Source organism: Chiloscyllium plagiosum, unplaced genomic scaffold (genome assembly GCF_037043375.1).
Source record: "Chiloscyllium plagiosum isolate Xiang-an unplaced genomic scaffold, Cpla_swu_hap1 HiC_scaffold_25, whole genome shotgun sequence".
In the NCBI taxonomy this organism is placed as follows: Eukaryota; Metazoa; Chordata; class Chondrichthyes; order Orectolobiformes; family Hemiscylliidae; genus Chiloscyllium; species Chiloscyllium plagiosum.
Genome location: NW_028270163.1, coordinates 16,529,005 through 16,548,775, shown reverse-complemented (window position 1 = coordinate 16,548,775; position 19,771 = coordinate 16,529,005). Strand labels below are relative to the sequence as shown.

The following is a 19,771-nucleotide window of genomic DNA, read 5'->3' as shown; positions in this document are numbered from 1 at the left end:
TCAAACCATTCCAAAATTTCAGTTCAGTTGTTTGTGACTTCAGGTAGTGCATCAATCAATCTCTTGTTCGCTCTCCATTCTGTAGTGCTTTTTTGCAAAAAAGCATGGGAATATTAATTACTATGGAAAGCATTAAACATGCCGTACCACTTTAAACAGTGCAACAATTGCACAGCTATGTCAAATACTCTTCTGATACTCATGTTGTAAAATGTTCAGTTTCAGCTTCTCCCGTTTCGGTACAGCTCCTACTTCACCTCTCGACCTTTATTTTCCCTTACCTTGTCCGAAGAGTATCCAGGCACAAAGGCAGGTATTTCTCAAATAAGATAGTCAGGTTCGCTTTCTCGGACTGGACCTCTCGTTTGTCAATCCAACTGCTAACTGGGGGGTTCCAGCCGAGATCAGCAGGATTAATGTACAAGATCCCTGAAATAAGACGTAAGAACTTGCTTATTCCTTATTTTCTGATGTACAATTTGAGAGTTGGGAAAGTAGACCATAAAATGGGCAAAACCAGCTAGTATAGGGCATGGTATCTGGTATCCGCATCTGTTCATATATATTGCAATGCCTTAGTTTTAAATTATCCACTCTGATAGCATACAGTGTCACCTGCCACTTTTCTGAAAATTGTTGCTATGGTAATACAACATGAGTGGAACTGGGAAAAGTGATAGAGGAGAAACATGAGACGCTAAGTGTCTGTCTAACAGCTATCTTTCCAGCCACATGCAACCAAATCCTTTGTACATGGTGATTTCAAACAAGCTATGCACCATCTTTGTGATGTTTTGATCCTGTTTGAGTCCTTTGGGTATCATACCAACACTTACCTGCGCAGAGGAGTTTATGATTACCCTCTAGTGGGTTAGGTTGGTCATTACATCTTTCGAACAAGCCAAATGGCTATTTTAAACTTTCATTCTGATACAATTCCTTCTTCCTATTAAAGACAGGACGTGCTATCCAAATTGGTTTAAGCCATTAAGTGCTCAGACAACAATTTGCAATCTCATTGCTTGATGGATGGGCAAGTTTTTATGGATAACAACACAATGTACAGACCAAATGTTTCTGGAGAAAGGGAGCAGAGGTCAGGTCACTGATCTTTACCATTAGATGAGAGCTCATTAACCTGAAAAATTAATTCGGTCTCACAGATCTGCCATGATCTCATTGAGTGTTAGAAAGGCTCAAGGGGCTCAATGGCCTACTCCTGTTCTTATATTTCTCTCTACTAAAGTGCTACCTCACGTGCTGAGTAGTTGCAGAATTTTCTGCTTTTATTTCAGACTTTGCATACCAATGGTATTTTGCATTTCTGGAAGGTTTCTGTCTGTCTCTTTGTGGCAAAGAAGGAATACTAAGCTCAATTGAGAAAAGGCAGAGAACCCGTGGCGAAAGAAAAGATAGAACAAGCACAACTAACAAAGGTAACACACTATTTCTTGCTGTTATGCTCCTAAGAAATCTTGCTTCATTGTGAGGCTTGCATAGCACTCATTGGGAGCAATGATCAACTTTTTCCAAAGCGCCTATTCTAATTCACATTATCTACTTATCTCCAAGATTTAACATTATGAATTCAAACACAAGGAATGTAAATCCTTTCAGTTTTAGAGAATCTGTATTGGAAAGGCTGAAATTTAGGATCACTTAAACACAACACAGGCCAAAGGAGCACAATTTCAACAGCAAGCATATTTAACCACACATCTAACACATGGTGTTACTGTTATTTCCCTCTTCAAAGCCCATAAGTAAGAACGATCACTGGTTTGACTTGGAATCCTTGGGTTTTGAACATGTGTTTGTATATTTTTTTTCTCAACCTTTAAACTACCGGGAGCAATGGCAGGTGAAGTGGTAATGTCATTGGACTCATAATGTAGAGGTCCAAGTTAATGTTCTAAACTCATGAGTTGAAAACCCATCACAGCAGCTGATGGAATTAGATTAATTTAAAAAACTGGAATTGAAACCTAACCTCAATAATGTAACTCAATCTTCTCATAAATATCATATCCCTTATGGAAGAAAGTCTGTCATATTTACCTGGTCTGGCCCACATTTGACCCAGCAATGTGGCTGACTCAGAACTGCCCTCAAGGGCTCTCTGGGATGAGCCACAAATACTGACATTAGTGGTGAAGGCCACATCACATGGATATTTTTGTTCTTAATAAAGAAACAAGTTGATACCATGAGTTACACCTTCCAAGAGCAATAGCAACTATTTTTAATGATTGTTTCTCAAGTTGGTGAAAGATAGAACTTGATCTGATTGTACCACAATAAGGAGCAAGTAATGGCCCGACCTGCATCTGAACAGGAAGTAGTTATCAAGCAGCAACTGAACTAATTCACACCCTCCATGAGAGGAGCATTTACAGAAAAATAAATTCTGCAAGACTGAACCCAATTCTCACAGATTCGATTTTTACCTTAATTAAGTTCTAGTTATATACAAACCTGCTCTCGAAACAGTGGCTGGGGTTGCAGTTCGTAAGTGACTAATTTCAAACAGAAGTCTCATGGTTGGATTAAGAGGGATCCGTTCATTACTGGCCAATGTCAAAACCTAGAATAAAAAGATAGCCAAACAGGTAAGAAAGATAAAGATAGTGTTTTACTTCTCCAGTCTGTGTCAACTGAAAGACTCCTATCTAAGGACAAGCTTTTCTTTAATGGACTGACAGCCAACTCAAATGTGAATAAACGGTGCAAAAGAATGGAAAGTGGGATATGGCCAAAAGAGGTACTCAGAGAAGTACTTCTAAAGCACAAAGGTGGCCACTTATGGATGATATAAGAAGCAGAATAAGAATTAAGCAAGTGTGAGGAAAAAAAAAGCAGGATCGTGCACACTGATTTTTTTTGCTTATTGCTTCAAGGGCTGGTGTTGTTGCTGACAAATCCAACACTTGCTTGCTATCCCTAATTGCACTTGAACTGAGTGGTTTACTAGATCGGCTCAGCGTACAGTTAAGAGTCAACTATATTGCTGTAGGTTTGGAGTCACATGTTGAGCAGAGTGGGTAAGGATGGCAGATTTCCTTCCCTGCAAGACAAGAGTGAATCAGATCGGATTTTAGCCTGGAGCAAGATGTGAAGGGATCAGAAGCTAAGAGTAAGGTTCCTGACACCAGTTCCAGGGTGTGCAATCATCCTGTAGCACGTGCCAAGCACAGGTTTGGTAGTATTTTAGGACTTTCAGACAACAACAGGATATATCCTTCTCAATGAACACTCATTTGCAGACCAGAAATGTGTAGGGAAGTCTTGGGTTTTGGAGATCAAAGCTGGAGGTGTTAAAATCCTGATTGCAAATTTTGCAGCTTTTACAGAGGGCACATGGCAGTAGCAGGATATCTTTAGGAGATGGAATAACTCAACCTTGGTAATCAAACCGGTCAGACAGCTATAGGCATGTACAGCATGGAAATGGACCATTCGGTCCAACTCGTACATGCTGACCAGGTACACTAAATTAATCTAATCCCATTTGGCAGCACTTAGCCCAGATCCCTCCCAACTCTTTTTATTCATGTACCCATCCAGATGCCTTTTAGATGTTCTAATTCCACCACTTCCTTTGACAGCTCATTCCATACAAGCACCACCCTGTGTGAAAAAGTTGCCCCTTAGGATGCTTTTATATCTTTCCCCTCTCACCCTAAACCTATGCCATCTAGTTTTGGACTACAATAGGGAAAACACCTTGACTATTCACCCTCTCCATGCTCCTCATGATTTTATAAACTTCTATAAGGTCACCCCTCAGCCCCGACGTGCCAGAGAAATCAGCCCCAGCCTATTCAGCTTCTCTCTATCACTCAAACCCCCTCCAATCCTGGTAACATCCTTATGAATCTTTTCTGAAGTGTTTCAAGTTTCACAACATCTTTCCTTTGGCAGGAGACCAGAACTGAACGCAGTATTCCAAAAGTGGCCAAACCAATGTGCTCGAAAAGAAACTGATCCCAAGATCAAATGATCCCATTGTACATCATGACATGAAGTGACAGCCAAATGAGTTAATAGGATTACAAATGGAGACATCTGTATGCTGCTGGTGGGAATTAAACAGGTAGTTATGTTTCCTTGACATTTTGACAGCTGAGATAGGAGATAAGGAAGGGCAAAGAGAATAGACTAGCAAGTAATATAAAAGGCAACCCAAAGTTATTTTGTCTATGGTATAACAGAAATTATAAGAAGAATAGGGCTTATGAGGAACCAAAAGGAAAGATTCTTATGGTTGCAGTTCACATTGTCAAGAGACTAAATTAGTATTTTGCATCTGTTTTCACTGCCAATGCAAGAGAAGAGGAGGTAATTGTAAGAGTGAACAGGCTAAAAACAGATAAAGAGGTGGTACTTCAAGATGTATACTTAAAAGGTTCAAAACAGAAAAGTCACTCCATCTGAATCCTAACTTGTTGAGGCACGTAAGGGTAGAGATAACATGTTTTAATTTTCCAATCTTCCCTACAAACGGAGGAAATGACAGAGGACTGCAGGATTCCAAATTTTACATCCCTGTTGAAAAATAGACAGAGAGAAAAAGATGGAACTTCAGTCTCATCAGCCCAAGAGCAATAGTAGTGATTGGTAAAATGAAAGCATAATTAATTGTCACTTGGAAAATGTATGGGTTAATAAATTAAACTATGTGGATTGTTAATGGGGTGATGCATTTTTTGCAAGTTTCTTCCCGAAGAAGAGCCGAGGATATGGTTGAAACCAAGCTTGTTTCAACGCTGAAATCTGTAGAACAACAAATGAACACTGAAATGGAAAGATGTACTTGAAAGTGATTCTGACAGGTGCCTTATCGATTACAATGTTTAACATGGCAGCTCAGGTACTGGAAGCATTCGGCCAAACATCAAGGTTCTAACTTTTGATGTCTTGATATTCCCAGAACTGTGCACTTCTTTGCATAATGGTGACTCTGATTAGGGATGTGAATCATTTTTTATTAAAGTTTCCTTGATCCATAGCACTCAACATTTGTTGATGTTATTACATGAAAATAACATCCTGGGGAAAGATTTTTATGACTTAGCATGTATGTTATTATAGGAATCCACTGAAATAAGGTTGAAGATTAGATTCATGACATGACAGCTATTTTAATAAAGCAGAATCTTAGCAGGATAGGAGACGTGCATTGTTCCTTCTTCTCATCTTTAGTTAGCATCTGTATAGACAGATACTGACTGGTTCTGTCCATTTACCTTATTATCATCCATGACAGTGTTAAGAGATTCAATCCACATAGGATCAATGTCACCATCGAGCACAATCCATTTGGGACCATCATGAGTTACGTTTGCCAGATCACGCATGATACATGAGAAGAGCCCTAAGGAATGAACACACAAATAGGCTGTCCTTGTTTGACACACAGAATGCAGAGCAAGGTCTTAGATCACATCAAGAACCTCTGAAATTGAATCATAATTCCTCTTGCTCCATTCAGCAATATTAATATTCATGTTCTTCTCTTCAAATGAAAATAGTAATAAGCAATGTTGTGGATTATGTCTACAAATGTCAGCAGCTCTCCAAATAACTTGTCTAAGTAACTGTGTATTCTGTTACATGCCATGACCAGATATAACACTTAAGGTATGCAAGTGGATCAATTAAAGTCATGAGCAACACAATCAACCTGTCAAATAGAGTCTTGTCTAGAATACAAGAACTTTTAATGTTGAGCTGTCCAAAGGCTTGCTATATAGTCACTCAACAAATCAAACTGGCAGTGAATTAATTTTAACTTATCCCACTCGCGGTCTGTTTTCTGTAATCATTACATACCATCCTTCCACTCTCTGGTTGCTGGGTTGATGATTCCAAAGAGCTCATCATTAGTAACAGCCTTAGGATTAAGATCAGCCCAGACTGGTCGGCGTTTCATATTCTGGTAAGTCTTATATAAGGACTTCAGGACCTGTGACTTGCCTGTTCCAGCGTTGCCCACAACAAAGACAGAGTGTCTCACTTCAAGCATCTCTTCTAACTGGACAACCTGCAATAATAGGAAAAGCAATTCAGAGCCAAATTGAAAAACAGAACAACAGTAGTAGTCCAGTCTGCCCATCAAACCCATTCTTCCATTCAGTATGATCATGGCTCATTGAACACTTCAATGCCTTTTACTCATCCCATCCACATAACTCTGTAGGCCATTGGTAGTGAGAAATCTATCGCTCTTTACCTTAAGCATACTCAAAGACTGAGCCTCCATAGTACTCTGTGGTAGAGAATTTCAAAGCTTCACAACGTTCTGAGTACAATAATTTCTCATCTTGAACCTAATTGGCAATCTCTTACTTATAAATTGTGTTCCTTGGTTCCAGATTCTCCACAAGGGGAAACATCTGACCTGTATAAACGCTGTCTATCCCTTTAAGAGCTTTGCAGGTACAAGCACTTGTCATTCTTCAAAATTCTGGAGCTTACAGGCCCAGTTTGCCCAATTTCTCTTCACAGGATGCTCCTACCATCCGGGGAATAAGTCTGATAAACTTTTGTTGCCCTCCCTCTATGGCAATAATACCTTTCCTGAGATTAGGAAACCAAAAGTGCACACAGTACTCCAGGTGGGGTCTAACCAATCATACAAATAAAAGAGGGCTTCAATAGACTTGTACTCAAACCCTCATTCAATAAGGATTAACATTTCATTCCCTTTGCTGCACCTGCAACAAGGACACCAAAGTCCCCTTGTACATCAATACTTTCCAATCTTTTATTATTTAAAAATACTCTGCACATTTATTTCTCCGAGCAAAGTGGATAACCTTACAATTTCCATATTACATTCCAAATCTTGCACTTACATAATGAATCATCACATCCTGATTAGTTTTACAGTCCTGTTACTTCTGTTAGACAGCAGCAGTCAATTGGCTCATAGGAAGACCCCAACAGGGCGTGAGAATGAATGGTCCCTTATTCTGAGTTTGTGTAGCTGGCCAGATATCTGGTAGGAATGTATGCTTTTATTCACATGTGACTGATTATTTTAAACTAATCATGAAGGCAGGAACCCAATTTGAAATACAGAAGCAGCTGACCATAACTTAAAATGTAGCCATACTGGCACTTCTGCCTGAATGAAAAATGCCATTTTGTGCACATCAATTCAAAAATAAGTGTAAATCAAGCACAGTATCACCAGAAAGTTTAAAATCAATACCAGAAATCTTTCATACTCGTTGAGTTTCTATAAAGAGCTGTGTGACTTGCATCTCAAGAGATGCACACGTGCAATCAGTTGAATTTCAGTAAACATAAACTAGCATACAAGAAATACCTTGTCATCTTCACAGAATATCTGATGGCACTTCTCAACAAATTATATATTTTCTGGACTACACACTGTTTCTATGGGCTAGAGGGCTATGAACGCAATGACCCACAATCAGCAAATCAGAAGAACATCCAGTTATATTTTGTGGTGATAGTAACTTGGAGATGAATGCTTCCCAGGAATACACCACACTCCCCATCTAAATGGCACCATGGGATCTTGACCATCCACTTGCACTGTTGGAACTGGAGGGTCGTGTCCCAATTTAAAGACTTGCCCTAAAATGCTTCAAATAATGCAACAGTTGAGTAGTAAGGTGCTGTAATATTGTGTGTTCAGGTTCTCGAGTGGGATTAGAACCAAAATCCACAAGGATTCAGCAGATATAGTTCTACTGACATTAAAGCAAGCAATGTACAGCACTTGAACGTGAGACATTTTATTCAAGAGTGACTGGTGAAGGCTTTCATCGTTGTCTCTGTAAAGCATTTCCCAAGCTTTTTTTGAATACCTAACCTTGAACTGGATGCGGGAATTGGGAGCGAGGCCAGCAGGTTTGGCCTACAATCCTTGAGATGGGTTCTGGTGAACCAGCATCTTGAACTGTTGCAGTCCCTGTAGTGCAGTACATCCATAGTGCTGACAGGAAGGTGTCTCAGATTTTGACCCAACACTGAAGAAACAGTGCTGCAAGTCCAAGCCAAGATGGTGTGTGGCTTGAAAGGGAATTTGCAGATGGCAGTGTCCTGACGCAACTGTTGCCCTTGTCCTTCGACATAGTAAAGGGTGTTCGTTTCATAAGTGCTGTTGGAGGAGTGTGGGTGAGTTGTTGCATTACACTTTGTTGACACACTATTGCATCACTGGTGGAGAGAGTAGAAGTTTCAGATAATGGATGGAGTGCCAATCAGATGGGATGATTTGTTCTGGACAGTGTTAGGACCAGGTTGAGGGGGTGACTTGGCTCTCTTTTTTTCTACGTCGATGGTCGTCCCAAGAAAGGTTTAAATTTCTTTTCATCGTTCATTGTATTTATATGACTGGTACAGTTCAGTTCTTCTCCATGGAAAGTCCCAGTGTATTGACGTTGGGGATTCAGAGCAGTTTAATTCAGCTAGAGGAAGAATCTACTGTGGAAAACAAAAACTCATTGTGAAAGAGATTAAATTTAGAGATTAAATGTTGCCAGGCTAAGAAAAGAACAGAATTAAACCCCCAGGAGCTAAGAATCGCCTTGGATTGATTTTCGGAAAGTGTATCTGTGAAGTCTATTTTTAGTTATGTTAAGAAGAGAATGTTCAGTCTCATGGTTAAAACTATAAGTTGCTGCAAAGATACTGTTTAGTCAATAGTATTTTTTGTGTTTTCATACAGTTTTCATGATGAAATGATGTCATGTCATTCTTTCAGCTATTGACTGGGAATGTGAATGCTTAGTTGAAAGTTGTCAGACTCTGGAAATCGTAACAGCAAGCACAGCATTACTTCAAACTTTGCAGTCTGCACAAACTTTGCCATACAGTAACTTCTGATGAAGTCAAAGGTAGACTTCCAAAACACATCAGACAGTGGAATGGTTGGACAGATGAAATGTAATGCTGAATAACATGAAATGATATATTTTGGGAAGAAGAATGAGGAGGGGATGAAAGACCATAGGAACCTGGGATATGGGTGTACAATTCAGGTATCAACAACTTGTTGGAAGTGGCAGAGTGGGTTGTGAGCATGGTTAATCAGGTAAACTGGATTCTGAATGTAATATGTAGATAGATGCATAGAGTCAAGGTCTTACATGGCAAACACTGATTTGGCTTTAACTGAATTATGGCACCTTGCACTGAGCACCAGACTTTAGAAAGAAAGTGAAGGTGTTACAGAAGAAACAGAAAGACCTTTCAAGACTGACTCAAGGGGTAAAGGACTTCAACTCCAAGCGTAGATTCGAGAAGCTGGGGCTGCTTTCCTTAGAAACGACAAGTTTGAAGGCGATTTAACTGGAGTGTTCAAAGTCATAAAAGGTGTCAACAAATTAGAGAGAGAGAAAACTGTTTCCACTGGTGAAAGGGTCAAGAGCCAGAAGCTACCAGTTTGAGGTAATTGGCAAAAGAATCCAAAGCAGTTCGAGGAGAAACATTGTTATACTTTGAACTTAAGATTTGGAAAGCACTGCTCTAGTGTGTGTGGGTGACAAACTCGAACATGGTTTTGAAAAAGATATTGGATAATTATTTGAAGAGAAAAATGGGCAAGAGTTCAGGGAACTGGGACTAGCTCAGTTCCTCTTCCAGTGAGCCAGCAAGGATACGAAAGGCCAAATAGCCTCTCTCTGCATTGCAATCGTTCTAACAGCACAATATTGTTCAGGCATCAGAACTTCACCGGCTGGCTGGGAAAGACCTTTATCGGGAAGGTCCCCCAATTGTCTATAATGCAATGGAGTGCCCTTCCCGGAATCAAAATCCTGGATCAGGAGTCATATATATGGAGAGCAGCACTGTGGGGGATGTGGGAAGGATGTGATGGCCTCAGAATGAACACTCACTCGAGTCCCAGGATCATAGGGCAATTGAGACCACAGGTAAGTAATGGAGGCTACAGTTCAGGGACAGGATTTTGGGAGGTTGCAGAGAGAGAAAGGGAGGTCTGGGGCAGCAAAGGCATGGTGATTAGCTAGCAGCTGAATTTAGTCATTTCCCAAAGCCCAGTTCCTCTTTTAGGCATGGAGTGCCTTGGATCACAGGATTCTCTCGCTCCCCGTCCCAGATACAACAGACAGGCCACGTGATTGTAGATGGCATTCACATTGCATGCTAATATGCCCTGCAACAGCTGGGTTAATACCCTTAAGGAGCCATTAATTCTTAACTCTGATGGAGGCTGCAAGGCGGCAGGCTTCAGCTACATCACCTCCCTGAATGACCTTCTCACCTCAAAGGTTGCCAGAGAAATTAGAGAATTCCATTCTATTGTGTAAATTGAATTGAAATTCCCCATGGCAATGCTTGTTGAGCCTTACCAAGCCTCTGGAGTTTTAGCAATTTTCCCACAACAGCACTGTTCAAGGGTTATCTTCCTTTTCATTCTTTGAAATGTTGCTATTTCTGAGAAGGCCTGGGTTTTTCTCAATATGTCACCAACTTACGGAGAACATATATTGTAGAAATCAGGTCGAGGTGTGGATGGTACTGGCTAGTGCAGGCCTATATGGGAGCAAGTACTCTGTAGTTCTTGCCTGGCCTTCTAGGCTACCAGGAAGAAATTATATATTTTTTTAAATTCAGAATTTCCAATTTGCATAGTGCAATCAATCACTATTTACTCAACCCTTCAATTTTCAAATCCCTATCCACTGCCTTAACAATGCTGAATGCCAGGAGTGAAAGGTGTTTCTGACAAGCAGCATTACAAAGCCATTAATGAAGGGAAATACATCAGATGATGTATTGGTGTCATTAAACTACCATTTGAATAACCCACATCAAGTTCCACTCACTCATCACTCTTGTCCTTGTTGACTTGAAACTGGCTCCTGCTTCTCCCTGTGCCTAAGATATTCCTCTGACTTTTTCAATCCCTTCTTGGTCTCACCCTTTCATTTACTGTAATCTCTTCCAACCCCCCAACCCCCAAGAAGTCTCTGCTCCTGCTACTCTGGCCTCAATGATGCTAATTTACTCCACCATGGGTAGCCTCACCTTCAGCAGCGTAAATGCCAGAATTGCTTGCCTGAAGCCCTCCTGCATCCTCCTGCCCTTTTCACCAAACTTCTGATCATCCATTAACTCCCTCTTTTAGTGTGGGACCGTTGCAGTTCTCCCTGTATTCCATGAGATCTAACCTTGCTCACCAGTCTCCTCTGGGGAACCTTGTTGAATGTCTTATTCAAGTCCATATAGATCACTTCACATAGATCTTCCCTCATCAATCTTCTTTGTTACGTCTTCAAAAAACTCAATCAAGCTTGTGAGATATGATTTCCCACTCGCAAAGCCATGTTGACTATCCCTAATCAGTCCATGCCTTTCCAAATACATGTACATCCTGTCCCTCAGGATTCCCTCCAACAACTTGCCCACCACCGACGTCAGGCTCACTGGTCTATAGTTCCCTGGCTTGTCTTTATCACCTTTCTTAAACAATGGCACCACGTTAGCCAACCTCCAGTCTTCCGGCACCTCACCTGTGACTATCCATGATACATATATCTCAGCAAGAGGCCTAGCAATCACTTCCCTAGCTTCCAACAGAATTCTAGGGTACACCTGATCAAGTCCTGGGGATTTATCCACCTTTAACCGTTTCAAGACATCCAGCACTTCCTCCTCTGTTATATGGACATTTTCAAGATATCACCATCTATTTCCCTACAGTCTATATCTTCAATGTCCTTTTCCACAGTAAATACTGATGCAAAATACTCATTTAGTATCTCACCCATTTTCTGTGGCTGCACACAAAGGCTGCCTTGCCAATCTTTGAGGGACCCTATTCTCTTCTTTAATGTATCTGTAAAAACCCTTTGGATTCTCCTTAACTTTATTTGCCAAAGCTATCTCATGTCCCCTTTTTGCCCTCCCGATTTCCCTCTTAAGTATACTCCTACTTCCTTTATACTCTCAGGATTCACTCGATCTATCCTGTCTACCTGACATAGGCTTCCTTCTTTTTCTTAACCAAACCCTCAATTTCTTTAGTTATCCAGCATTCCCTATACCTACCAGCCTTTCCTTTCACCCTAACAGGAACATACTTTCTCTGGACTCTCGTTATCTCATTTCTGAAGGCTTCCCGTTTTCCAGCCATCCCATTACCTGTAAACATCTGCCTCCAATCAGCTTTTGAAAGTTCTTGCCTAATACTATCAAAATTGGCCTTTCTCCAATTTAGAACTTCAACTTTTAGATCTGGTCTATCTTTTTCCATCACTATTTTAAATTTAGTAGAATTCTTAGAGTCGTAGAGATGTACAGAACAGGAACAGACCCTTCGCTCCAATTGTCCATGCCTACCAGATATCCTAAACTAAACTAGTCCCATTTGCCAGCACTTGGCCCATATCCCTCTAAACTCTTCCTATTCCTATACCCATCTAGACACCATTTAAATATTATAATTGTACATGCCCCCACCCCACTCCCACTGGCAGCTCATTCTGAGCACACACCACCTTCTGCTTGTAAAAGTTGCCCCTTAGGCCCCTTTTAAATCTTTCCCTTCTCACCCTAAACCTATGCCCTCTAGTTCTGGACTCCCCCACCCCAGGGAAAAGACCTTGTCTATTTACCCAATCCATGCTCCTCATGCTTTTATAAACTTCTATAAGGTCACACCTCAACCACTGACGCTCCAGGAAAAACAACCTCTCACTATAGTTCAAACCCTCCAAGACCAGCAATATCCTTGTAAATCTTTTCGGAACCCTTTCAAGTTTCACAACATTGCAGTCAGCCATGTTGTTGGGAGCCTGGAGTCACATAGGATCAGATCAGGTAAGGACAGCAGATCTCCTTCTTGAGAGGACATGAGTGAACCAGATAAGTTTTTGCACCAATCAACAGTGGTTATATGGTTGCCACTGGGTCAGCTATCTCGTCCATATTTTATTGAATTCAGATTTCACCATCTTCCAGAGTGGGAAAGCACATTTTTTTTGGCCATTTGGTATCCAAAAGTGCTCAACAATCAATGAAGGAGTTTTAAATGAAACCATTGTTGTAATTTAGGAATTATAGCAGCCAAACTGCATGTAGAACACCAACACAAACAGCAATGTGATAATCTGTTTTTGTGATTTTGTGTAAGTATTAGCCAAGACATGAGGAATGACTCAAAACAAAAAAAACCCAAAGAAATATGAATGCTGGAAATCTTAAGCAAAAACAGAAATTGCTAGAGAAATTCTTCAGGTCTGGCAGCACTTATGGAGAGAAAGCAGGGTTAACATTTCAAGTCCAGTGACCCTTGTCAGACCCATGTTTCCTCCTGAAGTTAGTGACTGAGGCACATTATTGATAAAACAGAATAAACCCCTGCAACTTGGCTGAATGGGATGCTCTTATTTGGTGGCTAAGGTGGAAATAGTTCTATTCCTCAACACAAACATCCATCATATCAAGGAACAGGAGAATCGATGTTTAGGGCGTAAGCCCTTCATCCATCATATCAAGCCAATTTCAGCCTTATCTGAGAGATAGGGTGTTCTGGAGTAGATGAACTGTGTATGACATTGCATGGTTAATTAGGTGGGGAAGACAGTTTTTTCTCATCATTTTTACATATAGGCATGGAAATCCAAAGATATGTTGCGTAGACAGGATCATCATAGTCAGGCACATCAATCACTATCAGTCTGACCTGCTTTCAAGGCATACAATAGGTGAGCACTTTGGTGATAGTGACCATAATTCAGTTATGTTTACAACAGCAATGGGCAGGGATTGGTATATACCGCTGGGAAAGAGGTTTAACTGGGGGAAAGGCAATTACAATGCGATTAGGCAAGATTAAGGATGCATAGGATGGGGAAGGAAACTGCAGGGAATGGACACACTTGAAATGTGGAGCTTATTCAAGGAACAGCTACTGCGAGTCCTTGATAGGTATATACCTATCAGGCAGGGAGGTAATTGTCGATAGAGGAAGCCACGGTTTACTAAACAAGTTGAACCTCTTGTCAAGAGGAAGAAGGTGGCTTATATGAGGATGAGGAGTAAAGGAGGCTGGCGTCTTGTTAAGGGGCTTGAGAGTTATAGGTTAGCCAGAAAAGATCGAAAGAGAGGGCTAGGAAGAGCCAGGAGGGGACATGAGAAGTGGATAGGGGAAAAGAAAATCCTAAGACCTTCTATCGGTATATCAGGAATAAAAGAATGACTAGAGTAAGATTAGGGCCAATCAAAGATGGTAGTGGGAAGTTGTGTCTGGAATCTGAGGACATGGGGAAGCGCTTAATGAATACTTCGCATCAGTATTCACACTGGAAAAGAGCAATGTTAGTTGGAATATGGAGATATAGGCTACAAGATTAGATGGGATTGTAGTTGACAAAGAGGAGGTTTTAGCAATTTTGGAAGATCTGAAAATAGATAAGACCCCTGGCTGGATGGGATTTATCCTCGGATCCCCTGGAAATCCACGGAGGTAATTGCATAGCCTTTGGCTTCGACCTTTATGTCATTCATTATCGACAGGAGTAGTGCCAGAAGACTGGAGGATAGTAAATGTTCTTCCCTTGTTTAAGAAGGGGAGTCGGGACAACCCTGGTAATGATAGGCCAGTGAGCCTTACTTCAGTTGTGGGTAAGATGTTGGAAAAGGTTAGAAGAGATAGTATTTCTAATCATCTGGAAAGGAGTAATTTGATTAGGGATAGTCAACACGGTTTTGTGCCTCACTAATCTTATTAAGGTGACAAAACAGGTGGATGAAGGTAAAGTAGTTAATGTGGTTTATATGTACTTCAGTAAGGCATTTGATAAGGTTCCACAAGGCAGGCTATTACACAAAACAGAGTTTCGGGATTGAGGGTGATTTTGCGGTTTGGATCAGAAATTGGCTAGCTGAAAGAAGACAGAGGATGGTAGTTGATGGGAAATGTTCATCCTGGAGCTCAGTTACCAGTGCTGTGCCACAAGGATATGGTTTGGAGCCACTGCTGTTTGTGATTTTTATAAATGATCTGGATGCGGGCATCAAAGGATGGGTTAGTAAATTTGCGGATGACACTAAGGTAGGCAGAGTTGTGGATAGTGCCGAAGGATGTTGTGTGTTACACAGGGACATAAATAAGATGCAGGGCTGGGCTGAGAAGTGGCAAATGGAGTATAATGTGGAAAAGTGTGAGGTAGTTCATTTCAGAAGAAGTAACAGGAATGTAGTGTACTGGGCTAATGGTAAAGTTCTTGGCAGTGTAGATGAACAGAGAGATCTCGGTGTCCTGGTGCATAAATCCCTGAAAGCTGCCACCTAGGTTGATAGGGTTGTTAAGAAGGCATATGGTGTGTTGGCATTTTTTGGTAGAGAGATTGAGTTTCAGAGCCACGAGGTCATGCTTCAGCTGTACAAGACACTGGTGAGGCTGCTCCTAGAGTATTGTGTGCAGTTCTGGTCACCGCATTATAGGAAGGATGTGGAAGCTTTGGAAAGAGTTCAGAGGAGATTTACTAGGATGTTGCCTAGTATGGAAGGAAGGTCTTACGAGGAAAGGCTGAGGGAACTGAGGTGACTTAATCGAGATGTATCAGATAAACAAAGAGTTAGATAGGGTGGACAGTGAGAGCCTTTTACCTCGGATGATGAAGGCTAACATGAGGGGACATAGCTTTAAATTAAGGAGTGTAGATTTAGGACAGATATTAGGGGTCGTTACTTCAGTCAGAGAGTAGTAGGGGCTTGGAATAGCCTGCCTGCAACAGTAGCAGACTCGCCGACGTTAAGGGCATTTAAATAGGCATTGGACATACATATGGATAATAATGGAATGGTATGGGTTAGATGGGCATCAGTTTAGTTTCACAGATCGGCGCAACATTGAGGGCCGACGGGCCTGTACTGTGCTGTAATGTTCTATGATAATATGCTAACTGTCAACATCATCCATTCCTGATTAATGAACTTTCAAGCACTAACTTCAGTTGAAAATAATGAAAGTCATGACAAAATACAGAAACCAAGCATTCTGTTACTCACTTTCAAGATAAAGTTGTCCTCAGCCTGCAATTTAAGGTCCAGGATAGACTGCTTCACAAGACTTTCAAAGGGAAGGTCTCTCTTCCTGGGTACATCCAGTGCTGGGAAAAGATCACTGATCAGGCCCATGAAAATCGGCATGTCATCGGTGACTATCTTTGGAATGTTGAAGTCTCGAAGAGCACGCATCAGGACTTGGTCTTCAGGGCGGCCTGGGTCACCTCTCTTCAGTGAGCCAGCTACAACCAGTACTGATTTGATTGCTCGAAGTCCCCAGTCATAGTGATCCTAGGAAAGGACAATTACTCAAAAATACACACTTTGGTAAAAACACACACAGATTCCCAAAGGCATGGGTCAATGGTAACAATTGCCCTGCTTGAGAATTGATTAATTGCAAATTATTAACATAGATTGTAAATAGCTCAAACCCCAGCACTAATTCTTGGACTACTCCACGATTGCCAAATTGAAAACACCCCATTTCTGCCCATTTTCTGCTTCTTGATTGGTAACCAGTTCTCTACCCATGCTGATATATTACATCAATTCTATAATAGCTGATTGGGGCTCTTAACCTTTTGCATAGCCCCTTACTGAGTGCCATTTTGAAATTCAGATGTACTACATAACTAATCCCTTCATCTCCCTAACAAGTTAGATTCTCTGCCACAATCTGGTTGCCAATAACAACAGCATTATAGGATAGTGATAAGCTTCTAATCTGAAGGTTTGTTTGAAACTTTTTAATCATCTGAAAATTCTGGACAAATACTTCGATGATTTTATACATATTAGTCTATTTAAAAATATCACAAAATGGCTATGATGGCAGCAAATTTGCCCAAGGATAACTGGTTCAGTCCTATTATTTTAGCTAAATGATTCTTCAGTTTACTCAAAGTCTTTATTTTATTAATGCCTTACTCAGAGGAGAGGGACAAACTCCATGCAAATTCATTAATGGGCTCGCAACTGAGATCTCACAATTTCACCCCCTTCATCTGCTACAATTCTTGGGATGAATTTATAGGCTTTCAGCTTATACATTCCCTGTGTCGATGCTCTTATAATCATGAAAACTCTTGCTACTTTGTAATGTTACTTCACATAGCACCAAGCTTCACTGTGAAATTGTTGATTTTGTCAATAAATTTTTACACTTGATTTCAGGAATTTTTTAAAATGGTACTACTTCAGTAAAGCTAAAATCAATAAAAATAAATGTATACGTACGCATACTGATTTTTTGGGTGCGTGGGTGAGTGATTTGAGGGGGGAGTATGGATTGGGTAATCAATACCGGTTTCATTAGTGTAAGGCTTTCTTTTCATTGTACATTTTACTGTTCTGAGTGAGCAGTCAATCACATTCTTGCTAACGAAATAGGATCGAGGAGTATATGATCAGGGTAACACTCATTTTAACAACTGGGACAAACGGTATTTGGCTACAAAGAAATATCTCAGGTATTCAACATGAAAGGATGCTTAATGTAACAATTGATTTTTTTGAAGAAATCATTTTGTTGTGAAAATTCTTGTCATTATGAAGGATTTAGTTCAGACACATTGAGTAAGCAAAGATGATTCTGACTCCTTCAAATTAATTAGCTGCAACATTTACATGGCAGTGATGGGCTAATGATTACAGGTCATGTATGATGTCAGTCTGTATAGCTGACCCTAAAGATTAGTGTGCATACTTTAATTATGCTTATATAAAGATAAGGCTCCTAATGACAAATGTTTCTATTAAGCAGCTGCTTCAGCCCTTGATAAGTTATACTGTCTTGAAATAAAATATTTGAAATGTGTTAAATGACAAAGTGATACTCAACTGTAATTTACAGTTATCCATCTGTTTTAAGTGACAATCTTTAAAGCTTTCTGGAAATAAGTAAAACTGCAAAACAACAAAACCAATGGAAAATGAAGACAGATTTCAAGAGAGATGATGAACAATAAAGATCTCTGAACATGTTAGAAAATCACTAGGTGTAGGCTATATTAATTTAGTGGTCAATTTCTAATCTGTGTAGTAGTGGGGGACTCCAATTCATCCTCTCTAATACAAGTCTTACTCAAAATAATACTGCTGTGACCAGACAGCCTACTGCAAGGAACAGTGAAAACCTGTTTTATTCTTTATACCGTGAGTACTGATGAGATGCAAGACAAATGTTCTGAACAATTATCTTCACTCCGCCAACACATACATTCAAAGCACATCCAACAAGCTAAGGCCAGCACGTTGAAACTGATAGCAATCAGTGGTAAAATGCCTAAAAAATGTAAACTTTCATTAATTTTATCACACAATCCTTGGGACACCAGGTTATAGTCCAACAGGTTTAATTGGAAGCACACTAGCTTTCGAAGCGTCGCTCCTTCATCAGGTGGTAGCACCTGATGAAGGAGCGATGCTCCGAAAGCTAGTGTGCTTCTAATTAAACCTGTTGGACTATAACCTGGTGTTGTGTGATTTTTAACTTTGTACACCCCAGTCCAACACTGGCATCTTCAAATCTTGGGACACCAGAGTAGCATTTCCCATTGTCTATTCCTAGCTAATAAGTGTCATCTCACCTGTTTCGAAAGCAGTTCTTTACAAAGTTGATACAGGGTGATGAACTTCCTGGCTAACAACCTCGCTTCAATGAACCCTTCTGCGACCAGCATAATTTCACAGATCAGCTCAAAGTCTGGCACCACCATAGCACAGGGTCTGCAATACAATCAGTCAGTGGTTGACACAATCCTTATCAAAACATGGAGGGCACATAATGGTAAGAGTGTAAATAGTTGTGTTTCTTAGACAAATGTTTGAAAATGTGTAGTAGTTGAATTCCTTTTGCCTGTGTCTTTCTCATATTCTCAAAGCACAGTTTATATCCTCCCTCACTCAGTATATGGTAGAGAAGTGATGACATTTCTGATTAATGATCCAGTAGTTGGTTAAATCCCACCATCTCCAGCTGAACACAATTGAAATTTAATTCATTAGTAAATCTAAAATAAAAGGCCAAGTTAAAACTACTAAATTGATAAAAATCCATCTGGTGCATTAATAACCTGCAGAGAAGGAAACTGTTGTGTATTTCCATTGGTCACACATGTACCAAGCATGTATCAAGGTTTGGCAAAACAACCATGTGGGCTGTTTCTTTGAAGATTAGACTATATGGAGACAATAGGAATTGGGCGGCTATGTAGACACATTTGACCGGTACAATTGCTACTAGCTTCTCTCTATTCAATGTCACACTGGATTGTGATGTCCAGCAATTTGAGATGTGTTCCGCAAAGTTCCATGTACATCACATCACAATAGAAATCTGCATTCCTCACCTGGTCTGGCCCATATGTGATTCCAGATTCAAATTAATGTAGTAGAATCTGAAATGTCCCAATGAGCTATTCAGTTCTCATAAACTGTTAGCACATTGCAGTCCATGCAGTGTAGATTCATCCCGTGATTCAAGAAAGTAGGTCAGCACCATGTTCCCAAAAGCAACTAGCAGCGGACATCAAATGCTGGTCTTGCCAACAAAGCTCATATAGAGGAACGTAAAGCTTGAAGGTCTTTGTGTTGGAAGCAGTTCACAGAAGGGTGACTGGACTAAAACCTGCAATGAGTGCAGGGTCTTGGTGAGGAAAGACTAGACATGTATGCTCAGAAGGGACGATCTGAAACATCTAAGACCAGGGACTTGACCAGGTGGATGTGGAAAGGATATTTCCTCTTGAGAGAA

The 19,771-nt window shown here is 40.5% G+C and overlaps 1 protein-coding gene across 1 annotated transcript in view; it reads right to left on the bottom strand.

The window, feature by feature from the left end:
• Positions 1-19,771, bottom strand: part of dnah9 (dynein, axonemal, heavy chain 9) — a 528,899-nt gene that overhangs the window by 353,976 nt on the left and 155,152 nt on the right. Inside the window, exons 30-35 of the mRNA XM_043714478.2 lie at positions 18,606-18,744; positions 16,018-16,305; positions 5,833-6,043; positions 5,247-5,374; positions 2,476-2,584; positions 282-429 (exon numbers count right to left, since the gene is read on the bottom strand). Of these exons, the coding sequence (XP_043570413.1) occupies positions 282-429; positions 2,476-2,584; positions 5,247-5,374; positions 5,833-6,043; positions 16,018-16,305; positions 18,606-18,744 (1,023 nt within the window). The remainder of the gene's footprint in view (positions 1-281; positions 430-2,475; positions 2,585-5,246; positions 5,375-5,832; positions 6,044-16,017; positions 16,306-18,605; positions 18,745-19,771) is intronic.